Source organism: Oenanthe melanoleuca, chromosome 1, assembly GCF_029582105.1.
Source record: "Oenanthe melanoleuca isolate GR-GAL-2019-014 chromosome 1, OMel1.0, whole genome shotgun sequence".
Taxonomy (NCBI): domain Eukaryota; kingdom Metazoa; phylum Chordata; class Aves; order Passeriformes; family Muscicapidae; genus Oenanthe; species Oenanthe melanoleuca.
This window is the reverse complement of record NC_079333.1, coordinates 51,117,913-51,144,045: the sequence shown is the minus strand read 5'-3', so window position 1 is coordinate 51,144,045 and position 26,133 is coordinate 51,117,913. Positions and strand designations below refer to the sequence as shown.

General features: G+C 38.0%; 1 protein-coding gene across 1 annotated transcript; it reads right to left on the bottom strand.

Moving 5' to 3' along the window:
- Positions 1 to 55: 55 nt before the first annotated feature.
- NEK5 (NIMA related kinase 5) lies at positions 56 to 24,567 on the bottom strand. Its single transcript, XM_056496660.1, has 22 exons — positions 24,451 to 24,567; positions 22,742 to 22,838; positions 21,310 to 21,407; positions 19,263 to 19,346; positions 19,086 to 19,156; positions 17,764 to 17,850; positions 16,676 to 16,730; positions 14,487 to 14,687; positions 14,318 to 14,399; positions 12,669 to 12,805; positions 9,240 to 9,433; positions 7,918 to 7,984; positions 7,454 to 7,573; positions 7,085 to 7,168; positions 6,881 to 6,985; positions 5,932 to 6,012; positions 5,051 to 5,119; positions 4,122 to 4,245; positions 3,810 to 3,932; positions 2,651 to 2,788; positions 1,920 to 2,031; positions 56 to 1,546 (listed from the first exon to the last, which is right to left on the bottom strand). The coding sequence occupies exons 1-22, from the start codon at positions 24,565 to 24,567 to the stop codon at positions 1,351 to 1,353; spliced, it is 2,442 nt and encodes an 813-aa protein (XP_056352635.1). The 3' UTR covers positions 56 to 1,350.
- Positions 24,568 to 26,133: the final 1,566 nt, after the last annotated feature.

The window sequence follows — 26,133 nt, the reverse complement described above, 5'->3', positions numbered from 1 at the left end:
AGAAATGCTTCTGTGTTAAGTACAGGAGAGTACAGTGCACTTGAAAATCACCTGGCTTCACAAACCATGATAGTGCTTTGGTTACAGAGCTATGTCAAGAAGTGTTTATTTATCAGGAACCTCTTCTGTTTATTGAATATTTTCAGTCTTTTTCTGTTTCATGAATCTCTACCCACAGTCATACTTTTTGCAGTCAATATTTTTGTTTTATAGCCTTTGTACTCAGAATTTTTTTTTTTTTTTTTTTTTCAGAATCTACAATATGCCTGTATGTGGCACTGGTGGGGCTGCATCTCACATCCTGTGATGAGTTTTGGGCCCCTCGGTTCAGGAATAATGTTAAGATGCTGGAGTGTGTTCAGAGAAGGGCAACAGAGCTGGCGAAGGGTCTGGAGCACAGGTTCTGTGAGGAACACCTAAGGGAGGTGGAGGTGTTCAGCCTGGAGAAAAGGAGGCTCAGGGAGGACCTTACCACTTTCCACAACTGCCTGAAAGCAGGGTGGAGTCAGGTGGGGGTCAGTCTGTTCTCCCAGGTAACAAGTGACAGGAGAAAATGGCCTCAAGTTGCACCAGGGGTAGTTTATATTGGATATTAGAATAAATTTTGACATAGGAAAGGCTGTCAAGCACTGGAATTGCCCTGGGAAGGCAGTAAATACCCTGGAGGTATTTAAAAGACATGGCACATAAGGACACAGTTTACTGGTGGACTTGTCAGTGTTAACAGTTGAACTTAATGATCTTTTCCAAGATAAATGATTCTTTGAAAAAACTGCTAAAATCAGACTACAGACTGTAGTTTTCCCTTTATTTTAGATTCACTTGGATTGTATGAAATTTTTAATGTGAAAAAATACGGTTGGAAGAACCTACATACCTACATGTTTTATCAGGAACTGAGGAATGCACAATTCTTATGGCACTACCAAACACTTCTACTGCTACTATATAAAACTCCTGAGCAGCTGATGTTACTGCATAGGGTCAGTACTATGTAAATGAAACTAGATTTCAAAGCTGTACTGGCAGTACACATTGATTATGAAAAGCTGGAAGAGATTTTTAAAAGGAGTTGATTTAACTAGGGAAATAAAATACACAAACTAGGAGACTCTCTTACATGATACAAAAATGGTTAAACAGAGTACACAATCAGAAACTTGCTCAAGCAAGACTTGTCAGATATGTCCAGGTAGTTCAGAGTAACAGATGAAACAGCATTTCAGTCTGGATGAGGATTTTTCAGTGTTCAGACATCTGAAAAGTACCTTGATTTATTTTCCCTTTAGAGCAAAAAATTGCAGCTTCTATTAATCTTAATTCTTTTTCATGATGATCATTAACATCAAATTACCCATGATTATTTTCTAAATCATCATCAGATTTTCCAAGTTTTTGAGGTAAACTCATCTTTTCTTCATCTGTTTGACCTTTATTTATTGAAAAGTTGTGATACTCCATGGTTCTCTCCCCTGGAGAAGTTGACAATTTTTCTAGAGATGCCTCCAGCTCACGTCTGAGTTCATCTTCAGAATCTTCAAAATTCCTGCACAGTAAAACAAGAGAATGATATTAATTGAATAAATACAACTTTATTACAAACTTTCTCAGTTCAAGGACTCTTAGGGTTTTTTTGAACACTTTATAAATAACATACAAGCGACACTGTTTCTTCGGTCTCTGTCAGATTATTTGTCTGTATTTAAAAGGCAAGAGAAAAGAGCTGCAAAGCCATGTTAATATTTCTGCTGTAATTTTTAATTATAGCATTGGCTGTGACAAATTCCAGAATTAAAAGTTAAATTAGCAGACTCTGTAAGTTCTATTCATGAATTTTTAAGAACACAAAAAAACTTTATGCAATGCAATGTAGAAACTGTCCAGTTGTGTGGATTTATCTTCTGATGGGCTTGACTTACGTGTCTTCATCATCTGATCTTGGTTCAAGTCTACCTTCATCAACAGCAACAGAGTATGTTTCTGAATCATCTTCCTTGTTTTCTTTTGGAGGCAACAGAGTTAATTTCCCTTCTGTAAAGAAAGAGAAACTTTCCTTCAGCTGTATAGTAGAAAACTATAAAGGTATGTGTAAAGGAATAGCAAGTAAATAAATGCTTGATGTGTTATGTTGTTGTTCAAATTACAACAATATAAATGTCACACTTCTGTTGATGCAAAGTAAATGTAATTTTTTTAAACAGTAACCTTAGGAAAGTGGGCTGCAAGTGGGTGAGTTTGAATCAATTGCAGAGTCAGCTGTATTAGTATGGACATTGTTGTAAAGTCGCCACTGTAATTTATGTATGTATTTGAATAAAAGCTTTTTACAGGGTTCTTCAACCTCAACACTTGCAGGACCTAGCTCCAGGTTTATGATACCTACAAGCCTGCTGGCAGTAGTAGCTTTCCTCTGTAAAACCAAGCAAATGTAAGAATTACATATGAAGGTAAAAGCCCTGCTTTTGAAAACAGCAGCATCCTGGAAGAGACCTCTCAGTGCTTCAGGGACAGAGCAGAGGTTGTGTCTCTGTTTTTCTAGGTTGCCAACTGCTTCAAAATGTTGTTTTTCATCACAGACCTTCTGCCAACGGTAGAAGAAATATTACTCTAAAGAAGAGCACGCAGTATTTACAGGAAAAAAACATCCTACCTTTGTCATCCTCAAAACAGATAAAGGAATCATCAGACAGCTCTGCTTTTGCTAAGATGCTCAGGAGTGTCTCTGGTGGTGTCTGTTTCCACTGCTTCCTGTTTTCTGGGATGTCTTCAGGCAGAATAACATGGTCATCTGAAGAACAGCGAAGTTCTCAGGTCACTAAAGCATGACTGTAGCTCGGCAATGTCTTTTGTCAGATTCAGACTTTCTAGTTTCAACACTGATTTCTTCCTTTTGTGTAATTCTGGAATCTACTTTTTTTTTCCTTTATGGAATATTCCTGATTTTTTTGGTAAGTATTTGATCTGATGGATAAGGAAAAAATAGTCTGGACTACCCATCACTAAAAATGTTTAACACTGGTTTTAATGCTTAAGTAACTTTTTATTAAACCTGGAATAGGCAGGTGCAGCTCTTTGCTCTGAAACTTGTTTTCTTCTTGGTTTGAAAGGGCTTAAAAAACTTCCTGTTTCTTTTGTGCCCTTTGGTCTTTCATCTAAGGTAGAATGAACAAAAGGTGGTGTATTAATATTCTGCTTTGTGTTTACTATCCGTGCAAGACCTTCAGGTTATTTTTTGTCTATCTCAGGTGTGCAGAGCATGCTGGAATGCTGGAAGAGCTCCTTGTTTGCAGACACCAGACACTGAAGATCCTTGTCTGCCTGGGAATATATGCAGTGGTACTGTAAGAAGCCTAGGGACTTTTTTAAAGTGGAGCATCACCAGAGCCACAGCTGGGTGAGGCAGTACTCGTGACAGTGGTGGCACCACCACTGCAAGCAGAGGGAAAACAGAACTCCACCACACTCCAGGATAGCACTGGCACTCACTGCCCTGGATCCTGTGTGAGAGCAGCTCAAGTCCTGAAATAGTGGTGATGATTAATTGAATAGATGGGCATTTTGAGCCAGGCCACAGAGAGCTTCATAAAGCACAGCGCTCTTGATACGTATGAGAAACACAACACGATTGCAGTGTTAGAGGGAAAAGTGACAACTGACTTCTATGGCTCAGCATGTACAATAACCTCTGCTGTGACAAAATCCTGCAATTAAAAGCCTGCTGGATCATGTGAACATCCAGGAATGGATGAATTCAGTCTGGCTGAACTTTAGGTGCTCACTGCTTTCAATGAAAGCCAAAACTTTCTCACCAAGCTCATCTTCAGCCATAGTAGGACATGCAGACGTGACATCGGCACCAGCTAAAAAATTCAGTAGTGTCTGAGGGGCTCCAGGCTGCCAATGTTTTCTGGGTTTTTTCATATGTATGGACTCTAAGGGGAAGAAAAAGAAGAGGCAAAGTTCTTTAGATTTTTTTTGTAAAGTAGATAGCCATGTGATTATAATATTATGTGATATAAAGACATGAGATAAACTTGCTACAGCCTGGAGTTACTGGATTTACCTAACTCCTATGTAATTTTTAGGATTAATACTCAGCATTGCATTTCCCCAGTAAATACCTGTTGGGTAGTCAGACAGTTTTTCCAAAGCTCTGTCTGTATGATTTTCATAAACTTCCACCAATTTCTCCTTAAGATTCTCACCATCCACAAAAGTTAAAGTCTCATTAAGTTGATCTAGTACCTGAAAAAACAGTAAATTACTCTGGAAACAGTAAACAAATACGGTACAATAGCTAATCCTTTCTCATTTTACTGTGCTTGCCAGCCAACCTCATGTAAAAAATTGTGTAACAAATGATGAAGCAGCAGGACTCAGAAGCCACATTGTGATTTGTGCATCAGAGGGCTGTGTGGGGCTCCACAGAAATGGGAAACAACAGAATGAAAAAAAAAATAGTACTTTATAAATTAAAAATATATATACTAGAAAGAATTTTTTGTTGCTGTTAGAAATATTTTTTAAAATGCTAATATACTAATAAAAACCTTAATAGATAGCTATCACATGTTGATAACCACAAATTTTAATAAATTTTAAATTAATCAATTAATAATTTTAAATTTTTACTTAATTTTAATTTTACTAAATGAAAGCATAATACTGTCTGTAGTTGTTCTTGCTTTGTGATACAATACAATACTGCTTCATTTCTGAAAAGAAACAGAAATGTACTAAAACAATCTACAAATCAAATTTAGCATTTGCAAACTAACTCAGTTTGAGTTGTTGAGATAAGTTCTTCCTCTCAAGCACATCTTAGGAAATTTAAATATCTGCACTTCTTCATATTTTACCATGTGAAAGACTGACCCAAGTATCACCCAATTTTCTTCTGAGCAATTATCCTCTTGTAGAAGGGCAGACATATGCAACATGACAACAAATCCTCAATAGGAAGCTTCATTATGGAAACAAATCTTAGATCATGGAGCTGACATCATTTCCAATTTCTAATGTAAATGCTTTGAATATAACTAAAACATACCTCTGCTTCTTGAATGATGTCTTCCTCAGGAAAACATACATCTAAATTAATTTCAAATTTTACCCCTCCCTAAAGAAAATTCACGTGTTATTAATTTGTTTTAACAAAGCATGTAATTAAAAGTGCACAGATTATATGGAACTACAAATTTGAAAATTATTCTTCTATTGAAAATAGCTTCTATTTACCAAGATTTTTCTTCTATTTAAGAAGATCAAAGTTGAACACATTGGACAAAAATAGATTTCCTTAAACATAATCATTTTTCTTCAGTGATATTTTAAAATTACTACATTCACTTTTGACTTTAAGGGCCTTTGGTAAATATTTAATTCAGATTGTTGCAATAGAGTTGGTTCTGACAGCTGGTTGTCAACCAGAACTAAAAGTGAATACTATACTGCTTCCATGCAATATTTCACAAAAGACTTTTAGTCCACTTCACAGTGATCCTATGGTCAGAAACATTCCTGGTATCTTATGTGCATTTCTAATTCAATTCCCATCTGCTTCTATGATTTAAAAAGCAGTATAAGGAATCACATTTTATAACAAAATATTTTAAAATTAGCAATCTGACTTGACTTTACTTAAACTTTGAATAAACATGTGTTCCCATGCACTACTAATGCAGTTTGGTATAAGAAGGAGGAGGTAGAGATTGATTACTAAGTGATCATATCTAAAGGGAATATCCCTCAAATGATCAGAAAAGTTCATTTATTTTCTTCTGATATAAACTTTTAAAAACCAGAAAACCAACACCCTTAATTGACTCTCAAATAACTTCATTTCCAGACCTACCACAGTAACACAGTAATTTGAAATGTATAGACATAATAAGAAAATTTAAAAAAAAATACAACTGTAAAGATGGATACTTTTGTGGTATGTCTCTTTTCCAATATTGTTTGATCTTGCCTTTCCTGGAGGCTGACTTGTTTAAAGTTTTGCTCCATATCCTGGAAGGAGAGAAAAAAAACCCAGTTTGAATTAATATGTGTATACGACATAAAGAAAGAGACTTCTTTAAGTAGCAAATATATTAATAAATTTCCTTTACATAGATCTGTAAGAATATTCCATTCATTGTGAATTCTGGCTTATCCTGGCAAGAAGAAAAACAGAAATTCTTGCATAAAGGGAAGGCCTCTGATTTTTCAAAAACCCATGTTAGAAAAACACAGTACTGTGTCAAGATATAATACATCTTTTATTTTTTATGATCACATGCAAGATGACTCAGACTCATTTCATTCTGGAAAACTGTGGAAGCGATTACAATCAAGATTTTAGTGGAAACCCATGCTTCTAGAAAGTATAGCCCTGTTTTGCAATATCTTGTTTCCTGGCAACACCTACAAACATTTAATACTCCTTTTCATATTATTATGTCTCCTGAAAGAATGTTTCAGAAAAAAGCAAAGTAAATAATAGTATGCAGCTTCTTCTGTGATCTGTGGCAATCAGTGCATGCCTTCAGCCTCAGAAGAAACCGCAACAATTTACAGATTTTACTTTTATGCAGTTTCTCCAAAAGACAGAGGGCCCGTGAAACAAAGTGACATCAGATTGGCAGGCCCAAAATCTAATGTTTCTTTTTCATTATCACACATTTCCCATTAAATCACTGGGAATTCAAATTCTCTCCTAATGTGGCTCTGGCTGCCTATAACCCACTTTATTTAATCAAGTGGTGTGAATTCATTTTAGTAAAAGTCAGATCCAGGATCACTGAGGAGGACATTGGCAGATTTGTTGCAGAAAATGAATCAAAGACAGTGTGGAACTTGCTCAGAAAGATCTATTTAGATGGGATGATACTGATACCTGAAGTGACTCTTCTCCTGTTCCAGATATATCTTCATTTTCAGGCTGGTGCTCAGCTTTCCCTTGCCTCACAAGATAGGTTTTATCTTGTATTTTCTGGTTCTCCTAGGGAACATTTAAAAAAAAATGTTCATTTCAATTCCTAATAAAGTATTCTAGCATAAAAAAGTAAGTATGAGTACCCATATGTTTAAGCTTTGTTACCTGGAGTACTCCAGCTCTATATCTGAATTCTTTTATGTCACTGTGGTATTCTTCCCGAATTTTCTGCAATTGTTTCAAATACTCCTATTAAAGAACAGTAGGGTAGAATGTTTTTAATAAACCAAAGATAGAAAGATTAAATATATTTTTATATGTTCACTTAAGATAGAAGTATCCATTTGTTTTTTCTGTCTCCCAAAAGCAAAACTATAAAAGTATATTGTTTCTCTTTTAAAAGATGGGAAAAGAATGGAAAGGAATCTATGATGGAAAAGAGAGACTGATGAAAAAGAATTCTAATGCCAGGAATACTACTGTCAAGAAGTATAAGAAAAGAGTTTTAGGCAATTGAGGAAGAGATTCATTTACCTGTTCTTTCATTTCATTCTTTCTAGACATGTTTTGCTGATGGTTTTTGAGATGCTCTTCCTTTGTTTTCTGCTGCTGTGTTTGGTCATGATACGGGTCAGCAGAGGATGGTCGCAGTCCCTATGGATGTACAAATGAATCCCAGAGCAAATGAGTTTTCATTTAGAATCCCCTCCTTCAGTGCTCACTCAATTCACTCTCCCTGTTCCACTGAAGGATGCAGTAAGACAAGTACACATTTTTGGAGGAAAAAGTCACAAAAAGTACAATTTTAGACTGTTACAGTTTTGTATGAGAAAATAAAACCTCAGGATGAACACTGTAGAGCAGATCAGGGAATTTGGTAGAGCAAAACCTTCTACCTGCCAGTGTTAAAGTTTGCTGTTCAAAAGACATCAATTCATCTTTGGACTTTCATTCTCCTTCTTTTACAGATTTTATTCTGTGGTTCAGCATTTACCTACCATCTGTTTTTCCACTTTAATCTTGTACTGCTGGGCTTCAAATCGCCTTTGAAGAAATTCTGCAGTCCTGAGAGAAGAAAGTGATGTACATATACTACATTTTATTTCACAGACTCTGCTACTTTTGCACAAATAATTCTGTATAGGTTCTACCACATATGACAAACGATAAAATATGTATAAATAAGGCACAAACAACAGTAAAACAAGGAAACATTCCTCCAAGCATTCCCTTTCCTATTACTTAAATTACTTAAGCCTTTTGAAGAGTACAGCAAAGCTCTTCCACCTTTTATTTCATAAACGGTATGAAAAGTTTTAATTAAAACAAAATTGATTTCCCTGGTTCTCAAAATGAGTGAAAACTGTCAAAATGGAGGCTGTATATTCAGCAACCTTTTTATTGTCTTTCTCCTCTGTGCCTAATTCTATCAGTTAAACTTTGTGTAGTTTCTAAACTTTTCCTTTGCTTTTTTATATAAAATAACCATCAGTCATTTGTAAGCTCCCTGTTTCCCATTTCCATTCCCATTCCCATTTCCCAAACTGAATTGACTGTCCTTAAATAAAGCACCAGAATTCAGGTCAGGAAAGATGTTCTAAATCTGAAGATGTGTAACTGAAAAATTCTAAACATTGCTATTGTTGAGTGAAAATTAATGATTCTGTCAACTTTCAAGGAAAGCTTTGGAAGTATTCAAAATTTCTTTCTCAACATTTTCAATGTTCATTCATGTCTAAAATGGCCAGTCACAGAATGGACAGGAAATCTCCTAAGGTTGTACCTCTACTTTGCAACAGAAAAGCTTTGAAGTAAATAAACTGCTAGAGAAAGGGTCTTTATATCTGAAACAGAAATATAAGTGCTGCATGGTAAAAAACCCACTTTCATGGACTGCCTCTCACTCTGTTCCCTTCAGTGCAGAACTGCTTCTGATCTTTGTATTATTCTCCTGGTGTGAAAGACAGACAGTGTTTATCCTTGGTATAATAAGAGATTCTACAGAAAGCTTATGTTTTACTTTTTGCCCAGTAAAAGATTGGGCTGAGACTTGGGAGACATTTTGACGATGAAATGTCAAACACCAGGTCAATTCAGGTGGAATTTCTGGATGAACAGGAACAGGAATTGTGTTGTTGTGTAACAAGCTTACATTAAAAAAAGAAAACAAACAAACAAAAACAAAAAACCACAAATAAAAATTATCAAAGACAAAGCAGAGAAGGCATTCCACTAAATCAGCCGTGCCCAGCATTACTTACTCAGGAAGGCTCATAACTCAAAATACACAAGGCAGACATACATACAGTGAAATGGTTACCAATCAGGTGGTGGAGGTGCAACTCGTCCTTTTAGTTTATAGTAATCTTCAACTCTTTGGCTGATATGAGAAAGGTCATAATGTGCTTTTGCTTTCCTTTGCAAGTTGTCAAGCTTCTCATAGTAATGACCATAATGGCCACGTACTCTAAAGCTTTCTGGACTCTCTGCCATATTAAATCTGGAGGCCTGTGGCTGAAAATATAACAAAAGATGTTATTTTACCTGTACTCATTTGTATCAGCACAAGTTTGAACTCACCTCCTGTACTTCCCTTCAGTCTGAGTTGCATGGTAATATGACTGTCTATGGTATGGATAGTTTTCCAAATCCTTTCAAATATAACCCAGAAACTTCCGAACTTCTCAGGGCTTATGTGATCTCACCATTTCCTTTTCCTTTTCCCCTGTTCCATCAGCTCCTGTCATTAAGCAGGAGCTCACACTGTTGTGTGAGTGAGTCAGCATGGGGCTTTGTACTCTGTAGTGTCCTTGTCCTAAAGTCACTTCACTGTTCTGGAGCCTTAAGCACTGAACTATTTCCAGGGGAGCCTCATTTTGACATGTGATAGCAAGGGGAACCTGGGATGTAGTTTTGGACAGTCCAGGCATTGATGGCTGCTTTCAGGGGAGCATTGTGCTGCTTCATTTCACATCTCTTTGATTATATGCACGTGGGAGTTGGGCTTTCATTTCTCAAAGCTCTTACTGTGATGAAACACCCCTGCATTTCTCCTTGGAGACAAAACTGTCATTCCCATTTTTCATAAGAACAATGGAGAGAAGATTATCACCTAGCTGCCACTGCGTGATATAACCGTGGTAAGATATCCACAACCTTTTCCATTGTGGGAGACTATATCATGAATGAGAAAAATGCTAAATTTTGCTTACTTTCTTACAAAAATGTAAATGCATCTAAGTATCACTTCCACAGATGGTAAATACAGTAACAAGTCCTTCCCATTTTCCTTCTTAGATACACTGGAAATAGGCTCATGTACCTGTGCTACATCCAGATTACAGCAGAATATAAATTCACATCTGTATAAGAAGTCTCCAACTGTCAGAAAAAGTTCCCGAGGAAGAAGTAACCCAAAAAGTGTCACTCATTCCTCAGTGAAGTAAGTTTTACAGTATGGTATCCAGAAGTATGGCAATCCCAAGCAGTAGGGAGAACAAAATAGTCTATCCAAATAAATGCCAGAGGACTGAGAACTGTGACTAGTGAAGCAGGCACCAGGAAGTCATGCTTGACCAACTCACTAATGTTCTACAATTAAATGACTGGCTTGACAGACAAGGGGAGAGAAAGGGGACATTTCCTACCAGACAACTGCCTTCATAGAGGCTTTTGCCTTACTGTCTGCCTTAAAGTCCTCATAGAGTAGCTGGTGAATTGAGGGTGGGATGAGCAGGCAGTGAAATTGCTGGAAAAGTGCTCAGAGGGTAGTGATCACAGGATGAAGCATAGCTGAAGGCCAGTAATTAGTGTTCAACACCTTCACTAACGATTTAGATCACAGGGGAGCGTACACCCTCAGCAAGTTTGCTGATAATACAAACTGGGAGGAGTGGCTGATACACCAGAGGGTTGAACTGCCATCCAAAAGGACCACAAAGGACTGGAAAAATGGGATGACAGAAACTTCATGGAGTTCAGCAATGGAAGTGCAAAATACACTCTGCACCAGCATATGCTGGGAGCCATCCAGCTGGGAAGCAGCTTGACAGAGAAGAAGGGGGTGCCTGGTGGACAAAAAGTTCACCATTAGCCAACTATGTGCCCTTGATGGAAAGGTGAATGACATCCTGGCCTGCATTAGTAAAAATATTCCCAGCAGGTTAAGGGAGGTGATCTTTTTGCACTGCTCAGCACTTGTGAGGCTACACATGAAGTGCTGTGTCTAATTCTGAGATCTCCAAAACAGAACAAAAGAGACAGTTACAAGCTTGAAAAAACGCAGTGAAAGGCCTGGAGCATTATTCCTATGAGGAAAGGCTAAAAGAGCTCAGACTGTTTAGCTTGAAGGTGGGATCTTATCAATGGTAATAGATACCTGAAGGGAGGGTGCAAAGAGAATGAAGCCAGACTCTTTCCACTGGTACCCAGTGGCAGAACCAGAGGCAATGGACACAAATTGAAACACAGAAGGTCCCCTTTGAATATCAGAAAACAGAATTTCACTGAGGGTGATGAGGGTGCCTGAGGGTGGGGCATAGGTTGCCCAAATAGGATTTAGAGTGTCCATCTTTGGAAATATTTGACAGCCAACTGGACATAGCCCTGGACAACTGGATCTCGATGACCCTGCCTGAGCACGGCTGTGAACAAGGTGATGACCACAAATCCTTTTCAACCTCAACCATTCTGTGATTCTGTGATCCTGAAGCAACACCTTCAAAGTATGTCACTATGCAAGTATCCCTGAACCCTGCACACTGTTTATTTGGATGTTGAAAGAATGTGGAAATGTTCCCAGTGTAGGTCAAAACACTGTGGGCAAAATCCTGCCTTTGATTATAGCAGTGCATAGTGAGAGGAAACTACCTTTCCAATTTAATCCATCTCTGGATTTGCATTGGCACAAATGTAATTGTGAGGAAAACAAAGTCCTGTGCTCCATATAGGGCTAGTATTATTCATAGCAAGTGCTAGTGATTGCATGATGGATGCAGTTATGGGAATTCCATGTTCACTATCAGCAGTTAAGCCCATGGAACTACAGTGTGCAGATCTGGGGGTTTCCAGATCCTAAATGCACTGTGCTTATGTTCACCAGCATTCAAGGTATACTGCATGCTCTTAAAGATAAACATAAATGTGTGCAGTGATTCTAAGAAAGAGGCTGGGCATGGCACACAGCTGATACCTTGCCTGAAGAAAGGAAGGGGTGGAAAACAAATGAGACACAAAGTGGTTGTGAAAAACTGGGCTTGCATTTGGGAGAAGGGTGTCACTAACAAGTATCTGAGGAAATGGCAGTGAGTGTTGGTGATTTTGCCCATGAATGAGCTGTCAGAATGGCTGAAGTAACAGGATCACTGTATTTGCTTCTATAGCAAAAAATGCAAATGTGGAGCTTATTTGCCTTTGTGCAAACATAAATGCAAAGCATGCCTGAATCCTTTTGTTACAAAGGACCATACCAAAGCAGCCTAGATTCAGTATTTACCATTTAGGCTTTCAAAACATCTCTTCTGAGGATTCAGGCACGTTTAACTGTCTCTACTGTCTTAGTATTGGCATTAAGCTAAATATACATCTTCATGTCTTAAGCATTTCAAAGTATCTTTTTTAAGAGCAGGAATTTGTTTTCTGAAGATTATATATATGTGAGTGTGTGTCTGTAATTATGTGTAATTCTGAAGGTGTCTGTGTATATATATGTGTGTGTATATATATATATGAGAATGAGGATACACAGTACCTGAATAATAGGCTGATGTACACTTGAAGGAGGCTTCCATTCATTTCTTTGAAATAATTCTTGTTTCTTGAAAGGCAACACTATTCCAGATTCCAGAGAAATTGGGTCCAGGACTCTTGATTTCTGAAGTTTATATGCTTTTTAACAATAAGAGATTTAAGAATTGCATTCTGTGCTCTCTACATGATTAACGATCATGTGATTGCAAACCATAGTAGGATGCCCACACCTAACATTGACAGGTTGGGTTAATAAACATTCCTTACATCCTTTCGCCATCATCACCATACCTCACACCTCCTAGGCATTCTGCTTTTCATCCTGAGAATGACATGCTTTGAAAACACGGTTTGTCACATTCATGTAAGGAGGATCTTATTGATTCATTTTGCACAGCACACTGAATAAGAGGGAGACCTTTATAAAATGGAGTGTTGATTTCATGCTAGTTTCAAGAACAGAAACAGGAGGTCTAGTTCACAGGCTCTAGAGGCCTCTGCTTAGGCATTCCCTTACTTAAACCCAGTACTCCATACTCTACAAATTGCAGGGCGATGTTATTCTACTTGTGAAATTTGAAAAGAAACACTGAAAAGTGAAAAATCTACCTTATCAGTTTCCCAAGTAGGAGAATACAAGTACAGACCATTGCAGTTTGGTCAGTCAGTATTTTGCAAATATCTTAGATGCAGTGATGAAAAAGAGTATCCTTTCTTGGATTTAATTTAGTTTCTAAGTGAGTTCTAGATCTTTCATGAGTATTGACTGTTAGAGTATCATGTTTGGGAGATAAAATGTATTAAAACAATGATTAAAAACCAGAGATTTTTTTCAAGTGCCTAAGTTACTTGGTTGTTCAAGCTTGCTTTGGTTGTGCAGGCACATAAATCTCATTAGAAGTCATTTTCAAAATAATATAGTTCCTACACTACTGATGAATGTTTTTGGGGGGAGAAGGGGAGTTCAAAATGTAGTTAAGTAACTACAAAGGTTATTTTCATAGAACTGTTCTAATTGTTTTGATATTCCAAAGATAAATTTGAGGATTCAGTGTGATATAATGAAGAGCATACAATTAGAACAAAGTAACACTGCCAGAAACACACCAGATGGTCAACAGGTCATAGACATACATTTAGTCTCATTCATGTTTTCTTAGAAACTGCATACATAATCTGGTCTATCAGTGGGCACTAAAACAAAATAGAGTTCACTGTCTCACAATTTAATCAAATTTAGAAGACTTTGTAAAATACTTTTTTATTGTTTTGTAAAATACTGTGGAACATGTTTTGCAAGATTTATGCTTTTTTCACACAGTAAGGATGTTTTCCATGTGACAGACATAAACTAGATCAAAGCCTCTCACTTATGGAAATTCTGTTTTTTAAAGAACTGAGATTATGGCAGCTCTTCTAGATGACTATAGCTAATGAGCTAGTTTTGAAGCTGTCTTTCGCTGAACAGGACATCAGGACATTGCCTGGGTGAATGGTTCTGCTGTTGCAGTTCTCTATTTACTTTTAGCTTTGGGTGAAACCTTTCATCCAGACCTGCAGTAGAGACTACTGGAGAAAGTTGCAGCCAACAGTATCATAACTAACAAATGTTACTGTAGAACTAATGATACATAATATTATCATCATTACCTTGTATCTGCTTGGCTCTTGAGTGAGATGCTGACGGCCTTTTTCTATGTATCACAGTGTAACTGATTTCTTCCTGTGCTACCTACCAGAAAAAAACAGTATCTGATAGAACTGTTCATACTACTTTAATACTTATCTTCTCTCAACAGGCAGCAGTACAGTCACTCACCTCAGGGGGCAGATACCTGAGAACAAGTTTCTGCAAGAAGGGCTTCCTTAGAATAGAATTGATGGATGGTCGATCTCTGGGAGATATTTTGAACAACTGGGAAATTAATATCCTCAGGTCATAGGAATAGTTAGGAGACACTGGCTGAAAACATCCTCTGCAAATCTTCAGCACCAGTTCATGCAAACTATTGCCTTGAAACTTAAAACAATAAAAAGAGGATAGTAAATATTGCTAGTTCAGAAAGATGGACTAGACAGCCCAACTTGAAAATAGGTACTTGCTGACACAGTCATAGAATGATTTGGGTTGCAAGGGGCCTCAAAGATCATCTCATTCCAACCTCCCTGCCATGGGCAGGACACCCTCAACTAGACTGGGTTGCTCAGAGTCCCATCTAACCTGGCCTTGAACACATTAGGGATGAGGCATCCACAGCTTCTCTGTTCCAGTGCCTCACCACCATCACAGTAAAGAACTTCTTCCTAATATCTATGTTTACCATCTTTCAGTTTAAAGTCATTCTCTCTTGCTTATCACTACATACCCTCATCAAAAGTCCTTCTTCATCTCTTTCAGGCCCCCTTTAGGCATAGGAAAACTGGTCTAAGTCTTCCTGGAGCCTTCTCTTCTCCAGGCTGAGCAACCCCAGCTCTCTCAGCCTTTCTTTGCAGGAGAGGTGTTTCAGCTCTCTCTTCATTTTTGTGGCCCTCCTCTGGGATCATTCCAATAGGCCCATGTCCTTCCTTTGCTGGGGCTGCAGAGCTGGATGCAGCACTCCAGGTGGGGGCTCACAGAGTAGGGGTGAGAAGTCCTGTGCTGTGGAATCCCTCCACAAATACTTCCTTGCTAACCACAGTTTGCTGTGGAAAATTAATATAACCACCCTCTGATTGTGCTTTCTGGTTTCAGCTGTACAACTAAAAGGTCTAATGACTTCTGTACCTGGAAGAGTTTTATTCACCTTCTGCTGTCAGACAGTTAACACAGAAGCCCATCTTTCCAGAAAGAAACATGATGTGTTTTGCCAAAAGCTGTCCAACAGAGATCTGCACAGGGTTCACCTTCAAAAAACTCACTTCACCCAACAACTTCTGCATTCTGTGCTCCCTCCAGAATGAAGACACAATCCTAATTTTTTAACAAGTGATGCCAGTCAGGTAATTTAGTCCTCTCAGTTCACTAGATCTCTTAAGAGGTCAGCATCAATATAGTTTTTAGGGCCTTAGGCAAAAAACCCAGGTCCTTTCTAAAATCACCCTTTTATTTATGTGGCTGTTTTAAAGGTGGTAGAATTAATTTACCTTAGCTTCACTTGCATTTCCTCTCTATGTCTGCATTAAGTCACTGACCTCACACTGAAACAGTGGGCAGCAATACAAAATAAAGCACCTAATATTCACAGAAAGTAATATTTCATGTTTTGCCACTTTGTGAAATCAGCTCCTAGCTCAGCACAACTGCTCCATTAGTGCTGCTCTACATTCTCCCACATCCAAGCTCAGCACAAAGACAACATCTGCTGGTCCCAGGAATCTTTTTCCTGTTTTCAAGATTAGTTTCTGCTGTGTTCCCTTCTCCATGTAATGGTCACAGGCTGAGGATTACCTTAGGCTCAGACCAGGGTGAGGACAACACAACTTCCTGAAGATGCTATCTCAGTTATTTTCTGACATAAATGTGCTTTCAAGCAAAATATATTTCCTTTAGGAAAATCCTTCCAGGGACTCAAACCACTTTCTGGGGAAATGTGGGGTTTAGGATTTTTAAGAAGTATAGACTTTCTAGGATTTTTAAGAAGTATAGACTTTCAAACTTTAGACATTTAGATTTTCAAAATAGTTATTTTCAAACTTAAGCCTAATCTTAAAGCCTGTCTTTAATTCTTTCCACTGTTCATCTGTCTTGAAAAAGTTTAGCAAAATTTAAAGAGCAAATATATGTTCAAAGTATGTACACACATATGCATATATGTAAGTTATAGGAATACAACATAATACTTTTTCTTTTTGCACACACAAAACAGATACAATATAAAGTTAAACACTAGCAGTCATTCTTTAATATCAATAAATAAGATGAAAATAACTCTTGTAGCTGACTGTGAATACTATTACTACTTCAGGCTTTACAAGGTGACCACTATATTTTCTAATAATATGATAATGAGCTGATTGCACAGTACTTACAGGATGCTTTAGTGCACACAGCTCATAAAGCACACAGCCAAGAGACCAAATATCTCTGTGAATAAGAAGTAATTAAAGTTTCAGTGAAAAGTCTATATTATTTTTATGCATGTTATCAGTACCTTTTCTCAGCTCCCAAATTTATTACCATTATTCTGTTGCAGACTGGTGCAAATTTTATTTTTTCTTAAGATGCACTAAAAAGAACAACTAGACATTTATTTTTAGTTGTGGCACAAATGTTTCTATGGTATCTAATTAGGTTTTATCATTATAATTGGAAAAGGCACGTGATACAGGAAGTCTGTTTAATATTTCTAGCAGGATGAAGGACAAAGCTGATTTGATAGCTGAGGAGACAATGATGGAGTAAACTTGTCAGAGCTGAGATGCTGCTCTGAGCTCCAGAACATTTGGTGCTGATCATATTTCTCACATGGAGAAAGGGGTCTAGGCCCACTCACCTCCTGACTTTGCATTGCTTCTCATCTAGTATTTTGTGGTAAGCTTCAGACCTATTTGTCTTTCCTGCAAGTGGCTACTGCGAATTTCCAAAGTAGCCAAACTAGCAGCTCTCATTTGAGTGTATTTTTATAAATGATAAATGATAAATGAGTGTATCAAAAGTTTACAAACCTGGAACTGTAAAGATGCATTGGTTATTTTTTATTATATCTTGGAAATGAGAGAAATTTAGTAATTGATGAAGAAGCAGATTAAGCAAAGGGAAAAATACTGGTTTATATTTCCCACCACTACTAACAAGAAGCATTAAAAGAGAGTTTAAAGTATAAGTAATTTTATAAAGCCATATAATTATATAAAGCCTGTAGATTCATCACAGCCAAGTCATGATTGCTACATTTTGGACATTGAAAGCCAAAATACTACTGACATTGTTGTATAATGTAAGGTAGTTGTTGTGTACAATGATGCACCTGATTATTGTACACAATAATACAAAACTACACAAAGGGTGAGCATGAGAAATTCCCATGCTCTGCACAAATACTGATTTAAACCATAATACTAAAGTGAATTCTTTCATGTCTGCACATCCTCACACATGTAGGAAGACAGAGACTTACGTTTTGTTGTTGTATGGTCGATTTTCACAGATCTCAGGTGAAAGGTAATAGGGGGTCCCTACACAGGTATGGGCAAACTCTGTAGTACTAACAAAACACAATGAACAAAAAGGCTTACACACTGAAAAGGTTTACAGACAACTGAACTAGAGACTTCTCTGCCCCAGGTTAAAGCCTATGGGGGACATAACGTCTGCTTGCAAAACAGCTGAATAATGGAACACCCCATGGAAAACTACATAATTTCCCAGTTCTGTGTAAAATGATCCACTGTTTTAATAGTGGAGAGTGTTTGCACTTCAACAGAAAGCACAGCAATTCCTTGTCCTTATCCTGGTCCACAAGCCTTCCACTGTATTTTCTCTCTTCTGTATAGCTGAGGAGGGGAGTGACAGAGCTTTTGTGGACACCTGTCATCCAGACAGTACCAACTCACCACAGAAACTTAATTACTAGTTACAGGAGGAGAAGTACTGTCAAGCTCCAATTATATTGTTGTGTAAGCCTACTCTATACTTCTAAAGTGTTTGTACTTGGACATTCAGATTCTGAGGTTTACTTCCTATCTCAGGTAGGTACTGTTCTGCTGTGTAGAAGCAATCTTTACAGCAACTATGCCAGAACACTTCCAAAGGAAGGCACTTTGGGCATCAGTAGTTTACAAGCTGAGGGTCAAGTTCTGTTAAAGATATTCAAAAGGCACAAAAAGAGATCAAATCTAAGCATATTCCTATTGTTAAGCCCCCTACCATGTTTTCACCATACCTGGCCACTACACAGGACAGGCCAACCTTGTCCCCAGAGTCATTAAAGATAACGCCTCTCTTTTTGGGAGAAGAATACAGACACAAGGCCAACCATGACATGTTCTCGGGTCCAGGTGGTCATTCTGGGTATTTTTTTAAAAATTAACATAGGCTCTGTCTTGGAGGACACACAGCACACGTCCAAACTCTCTTCCTTTACTCTCTCTTTAGTTTTAAATGGTCTTCACTTTTGTTTTTATGAGGTGACAGAAGTTATTACCAATAGCTGCATGGGCAGCAACTGTGCCTCCAGAATCTCTTTATGTCAGTTCCACAGAGAATAGGCAAAGGCTGTAGCTTCTCCACCCTATGTCCTATGCCTGGCAGAAGTCCAGTTACTAGGCTAGATACGTCTGTGGTTCCATGTTTTAGGAAAACAGGAGAAAATGTAGCATCCCTGTGTATCCCAGACCTCCAGAGCAAGCACAATCCACACCTTGGATGTTCAGGCTGCATTTTGGACATTCACAAACATTCCTGTTCTGTGCAGGTCACAGGATTAAAAACCATGCTTACCTGTTCAACTGTCTTGCTATGCCAAAGTCCCCAAGCTTTGCTACCTTTCCATTATTGCTAAGAAAAACGTTCTGCAAATAAACCCAAAAATAGTATGTGATAATGAAAGATGGCAGAACTTCTTAAGCATATGTTTCACAGGACAAAACAACTCCCTCTCAGTACCAGTTTTATTACCTGTGCTTTTACATCTCTGTGTAAAATCTTCTTGTCATGAATATGCTTCAAGCCCAAGGAGATCTGCACAAACCAACTGAGAATCTGAAATGAAAGTTACAGAGAACAGGTACCTATAAATTTGTGTGACTCTAATGGGGCATCTTACTGAAATATATAAAATAAAGACAACAACTAAATCTAAAATACATAGAACATATACAATGTAAAACAGTAAAAAGCTACTTCTAAAGTTAATGCCAAAGACTTCTCCTTCCCATTTAGCGCTATCACTAAACTAAATGGAAATAGATACCTACCCCACTTCCCTTATCCCCATCAAGATTTCCCTGACTGTGCCAGGACATGCACTTGAAAAGGGACTGAAGAATCATGCCAAAGGAGAGTAAGAATAATAGACCTTTTCTAAGAAGCAAGGGAGTGTAAATAACTAAGACAGAATTGGCAAGTGGCTTCTTAATCTTCAGTGATGGAAGTGCTACCACCCAACTGTAGTATTTGTAGTCCTACTGAATGTGATCCAGGAACAAAAAACACAAAACAAAACAAAACAAAACAAAAAAAAAGCAAGAAAAAAGATGAAGGACTGAAATGTGATAAAAGAAGCAAGCTATGAAGGAACCTGCATAATAAATAAGCACATGTGTTTATCCTTTAACCTGATCCAGTACACCTTTTAAACATATATTTAACTGCCAATATAGACACATTTTCTTAATGGCCTTTTTGGACTAAATTCAGAAAAAAAACTATAACCTGCTGATATGCTTCTCTGTTTAGTAAAATTCATGTACATGAAAGACTTTGATTCAAATAATAAATAACCTTCTATTTAGCAATGTTTGATATTAAATAGATTATTTCCTGATTAGGGCTGATGCCATAAATGAGGCTTTCTCAGAAATACATTTGAAAATATTAAGATATTTTAATACTATTATCTTAAGTTGGGAACATTTGCTTTCTTTTCTTTGACCATCAGATGTATCTTTAATTTCTATAATTCATTCTTCTGTCTGTATTTTTTTTCCCTTGCTTTGGATATGTATTATTCTGTGTCAGTGTCAAGGGGTTTGTATGTTGGTTCTCTCCTTTGTGCTTTCATGATCTGTGGGTTTGTCCTCTTTTTTACTTCCTTTCATGTTCTCTCTGCCACTTGTATGACTCCCAATAGGATCTTAAAATTCATTATTACTGAACTAGTAATTCACTTTCAACTGACTTCTCCACTAAGGAGCTTCTCTTTTACTACTAAAGCAAAAAGAATAGTCAAATACTTTTTTTTTTCTTCAATTTTATGGCTTAGAGTATATTTCCACTAGCAGGTTGGATACTATCTACTTGGTTTCTATGCAAAATTTCATTGTACCTGCAAAAGTATATTTTATTTTATGACTAAATAACCCCAGAGTTCAGTCCACTAATTCCTACATAAAGAAAATTTTCTTCAGAAAGCTAAGAGTTAGTAAAAAAATAAAGGATAAGTAATGAGGAATAGTAGGAAATTCTACTTCTCTGAATTGCAATACTTATCATAATCACCTATTTACAAAACAAAATATATTTGAACATGGCCCAAAATCAGTCAGATATCTGGGGTTGTTTCTCTGTGCTGGTCTAACAATTTAAATGGCATTAGAGAAGTTTTGACTGAAATGAAATGAATGAGATTTACCAAAGACTTCAGTATAAAGGATTGTGTGCCATGATGCAAATAGCACCAAGAAATCAAGAACTTGTAGATAATACATCCTCCCCACTATAGGAAAGCACCATTTAAAAGAAGGTCTTCATGATTTAATGGGTATTTTACTAATGTAAAGAAAAAGTACATCTACGATGCAAAGAACAATAGGAGGAAGGGGACATTTAAAAAGTCATCATCATACTGCTAATGAATTAATTTCAGATCTTAAAGAGTGCTAAAAAATCTTTCCTACACTCCAAATAAAACTACCAAGGTTTTCTTTAAAAGTTCAGTTATTACTGAATAATTCAAACCAAGTGTTTCACATATGTACTTCCCTCTAAAGAAAATGTCTTTCACCTGCTCCTCATCAAACAGCACTCCATGCTGCATATTTATCCTCTTCATTAAATCTCCACCATCACAGTATTCCATCACAATATATAGCTTGTTGTTTTCTGAAATGAAAAGCATAATTTTGCCTTTATTCCTGTATTATTCATTAACACATCAACAACTTATTTTTATTTTTATGATCCTTCTTTCAGAAGGTAGCAGTTAACCTCTACCTACTCCTCCATTTCAAAGACTAATTGAGAAAAAATGGATACTTCCAGTGAAACCTGATGCAAAAATAAAGGATATGAAAATATATTTAAACAGAGATTCAGCAAAATATTAAATACATGAGGAAATCCTCAAGACACCCCTCTGGCAGATGTTCTTAGAGGAAACTTAGCAGAATGCTTCAAAGTTCAGGTTTTTTGCTCAATAACAATAAATATGCAGTAAGGCTTAGGGAAAAGGTTAATAGTAGACAATACTCCAAAAAGCAAAAATAAACAGTAAGGCCTGCTTAATAGTAAAATTCTACCTCTCTGGGGTCAGAAGACTATCTGATGCACATGTCCCCTAAAACATTTACAGTCCTGGTCAAAGAGAACAATTTGAACAGAAGCTGCAACTATAGCTTCTATTACATAAGGCATTGCTTATGGCAGACGTCAGAGAAAAAATAAATACAGGGAATATGCTTCCCTGGTGAATAGAATTCCTTCTATCTGTTTCAGTCCTGCAGAATTCTTTATCCTTGAATGACAATTCAAAATACACCTGAAGGAAAAAGACTAGCACAGCATTATGAGATAGATACTGGATTACTGGAAAGACAGTGCTGTATCAAGGTATGAAATGCCAATACTGTTTTTACATTCCAGATGCTGAAAGACACTTTCAGATGTACTGATAGATTGCATTGCTATTTAATGGCCTCTTTTTGTGCCTGCCTGTTTTGTCTGTGTCTATGTATATATGTGTGCATGCATATGTGATGCATGTATCATAACCACATAATGACATACGTACATGATGGGGATAAAAAAAAATGAGGAACCTGAGGTTAGATCAGATGAAATGATATCTATTTCTTGCCTATTTCATCAGCCTTTTGATCAGTCTATTCCTTGCTATACTCAAAAGCTCTCTTCCATTGAAACTCCTAGAAAATTCCCATTAAACTCCATACTGCCATAAAAAATCAAGACTAAAGTTCAACTTACACAGTACAGATACCTCAGAATCTAAGGTCCATGCCAAGTACCCACTCACCCATGTGAAAAACACAAGTGATACCTGAATTCGATGCCTCACGTCCATTTCTAGGAGTTGAGACCTTTACCCACGTTTAAGTAAGGCATTAGGGACAGGGCTAAGGGTCATCAACATGAACAAGGTAGGTTTTCTGCCTCCCACTCCTTTCACCACAATTAAAATAAAAATGTTAAAAGTAAACCTTGCAAAGAAGTATAGAAGGTTACAATATTTGCATGCTTCATCTTGGCCAGCAAAATGACTTCTTTCTCAGAGGCTTCTTTTTCTTTCATAGGCATCTACAAAGAATTAAGAAACTAAATGCTAGCAATGATATATTTAATGCTTTTCAAAAACAGCTACATCATTACCAAAACTATTCCCACTAATAAAAAAACACAATGTACCAAGACAATGGAGATATATCATAAAACATTATGTATATATAACATAAAAAATAAAATTGAAGCGTATATTTGAAAGTGTATTGAAACATAACTGAAGTCAAACCCAACTCTGACATTTTACAAACAGGCAAATGTGTACCTTTTAACTTAAGTAAGTTAAAGAAGTCCTTTAAGAATCCTTCATTTTACCAGTGTTACTTGTTGTAACATTTCAGGCAAACTCTTTGCTCTGTTACATTAATGGAAAACTTCTATTCAGTTTATTATGACCACACTTCCATCAACTTAAAAATTCATTTCTCTGAGTATCTATCCTTCAAAATGTTCTCTTGTATTCATAAAGTTTCTTACCCTCATTCTTTAGAAATACTTTTGAAATGTAAACCCTAAAGATTCAAAAATCAGTAACTGAATAAAACACACTACTATATTAAACACAATCATTTGACTTCAGAGAAGCAACTTTCTGTCTCTAGCTTCTGATTTTTGAATAAGTGGGATCCACAGTAATATTTCATTAGCAGCCATTCTTCTAGCTAGTACATTAAAATCTAAGATTAGAAATGCATGGGGTTTATTGGTCACGAGCAGAGAGAGAAATTATCCATCTTTTCATTTAGCTGTCATTGCTCATGTGTCAGCTTTTCCAGGTTTGAATCTGGAAGACGTACAGTTCTTTCTAGAACTAATTCTTCTACTGTAATTTTCTAATGTATTAGAAATTCACTGGGGTGGCCCAGAATAGCAACAGACCTGTCAAAAGCATGCAGGCACTCATTGAAACTGACTGCTAAAACCCCCGTATTGAAATCACAGAGATTTCAATTGCCTTTATGGAACCAGATACAGCCATGATATTCCCTCAACACCTGAGCAAGCAGCCCTAAACTGCCTCTGCAGTGGGAAGACAGAAGTGTCATGGCCCAATTGAGCTCCTTCTAAATCAGAAATCTAAAACACATGTGACCAATAGCTTCCTAAAAGGACTTAATTCTCTTGTTCTCCTTGAAAGGATGTCTGGCCAGCTCAAATGCTGACAAAAAACAGAATGGAAACTTAAAATCAGATAAGATGAATGGAACTGCCATAAACATAAATGAGAATTGGAAAGACTCCACGGTGAATTATTCATGCCTGAAAATGGGAAACAAGGAAATTAAAAAGCTCAGAGAAATTTACCATAAAATTGTGATTTTAGGGGCAATACTTTCATTGTAGTTGAATCAACTATTACAAAATTTGAATTAGGTAGTGCCACACATTGCAGGGAGAAAGAAGCTTTGAAAAAAACAAAAATGCAGTAAAATCAAAGACTTAATATCAAAATATGCATTTAATCTATGCTTTTAAAATAATAAATTAGCAAAGAACACAGTCTTTGGAAAGCTTACCCCTATATAACTGGGATGGAACTACAAAGGAGATAAAATATAACCTAAATTCATTCCCAGCTAAATGCATGTAGCACAATCTGGTAAATGTCATTCAAGGTTTGTTGTTTTACCTTAGTTAAATTGATCTCTTTGATAACACATGGCTCATTATCCATTTTTCCTCTTGCCAAGAATATTTTGCCAAAAGATCCTTCTCCAATTTGTTTAATGATTTCATATTTATCCATGATGTATTCCTCTTAGAGCAGTGGCTAAAATAAAATTTCCCAAATTAGTACTGCACATAGTCAGTGCTTTAATATGACTTGGTGTTACTGAAATAGACACTAACGTTTATGACTGTCATTTTTATTACTTTTTATAACATTACTGCAGTTGATTCTTCCCAAAAATATCATGTCCTGGAAGTATGCAAATTATTGCAGATCTTAACTTTTAATAAGCAGCAAGTTGATGAGTGTTTTATAAAGAAAAGCACAGTGCATCCTAAAGTTAATGCATGGGAAGGAAGTACAGAATACTGTGTAGGATTATAATATGATTTCGTAAAACGTGACATTATTTTGTGAATGGAACAATACTGCAGAATTGAACTTTTAACGAAAAAGAAAAAAAACATCAATTCCACATTGATTTAATTTATACTAAAAACTATGAAAAGCCGCATGAAACCACGGCCAAGTGAAGCCAGGATCAGCGGTAGTCTGGAAACCTCTGTAAGGAACACTGAAGTCACTGGGCGCTTGCAGTGGTTCCATAGGCAAAGCTGCGCACTAAATATGAGCAAACGCTACAAAACTGTTCCTATTAGTTGTGCTGCGTTTTAGCGAGGGAGATTAGCTCCGGTACCAGCCGCTCCCCGCCAGGCAAGCCCTGCACTCGCTCCCTCGCTGGCAGCCTGCGAGGGCCACCGGCAGTGCCGGCAGGGCGGGCTCGGCACGTTTGGGATGAAATGTCCGGGTCAGAGCCATTCCCGCCGGCAGGGCGGGTGAGAAGGGCCCTGGGGCGGATCCCGGCCCGGCCCCGCACCCATCGGCCGCAGGGCGCCCGGCACATCCCGCGGGCCCCGAGCGCTGCCCGGCCGGGCATGGACAGCCCGCGGATCCGGGCAGGGCCGCCCATGGGGCGCAGCCTCCGCCGCCCTCCGTCCCCGTGGCGACGGGACGCGCCGCCGGGCAGCCCCCGCCGGGGCCTCCCTGCCCTGCGGCCCGGCCCGGCCCGGCCCTGCCCGGCTCGGTTCGGTTCGGTCCGGCCGGCCCAGCCCTGGCAGCGACCGCGGGCCGCGGTACCTGCGAGCGCTCAGCCGCCTCCGGAGCCCGCGGGGAGGAGCCGCCCCGCTCCGGGGAGTGGCGTGTGCGCGTCCTTCGGGAGCGCCACCAGCCCTGTGTGCCTGGCACGAACCGCCCCTCGCTCCACGGACACCGACTTGTGGCTCGCACGGTCAGGGCTAGGAGTGCGGTGGCCCGAGAGGAAAGCTCAACTGCCCCAAGGTCTCGAATCCTAGGTGGAAACTCAAGTAACAATGTGCAATAGGGAGGTGAGGTACTAACAGGCTACACACCAGAACTACATGCTTTCCCTGTGTATTATTACTAATATTACTTCTTACAGGGACATAGTCCGGGACAGCTGCCCCAGGAGAACTCTGCCAAGAGCATTTGTGCTCACCCTTGCCACATTTTTCTTGTAAAGTGTCTATTTATTACCCAGTCACCAGAACAGAGCCCAAACTTGACATGGCCCATAGCGCTCTCTGCAGCAAAAGTGCATCTCCGATTGAAGTCGGGAAATTT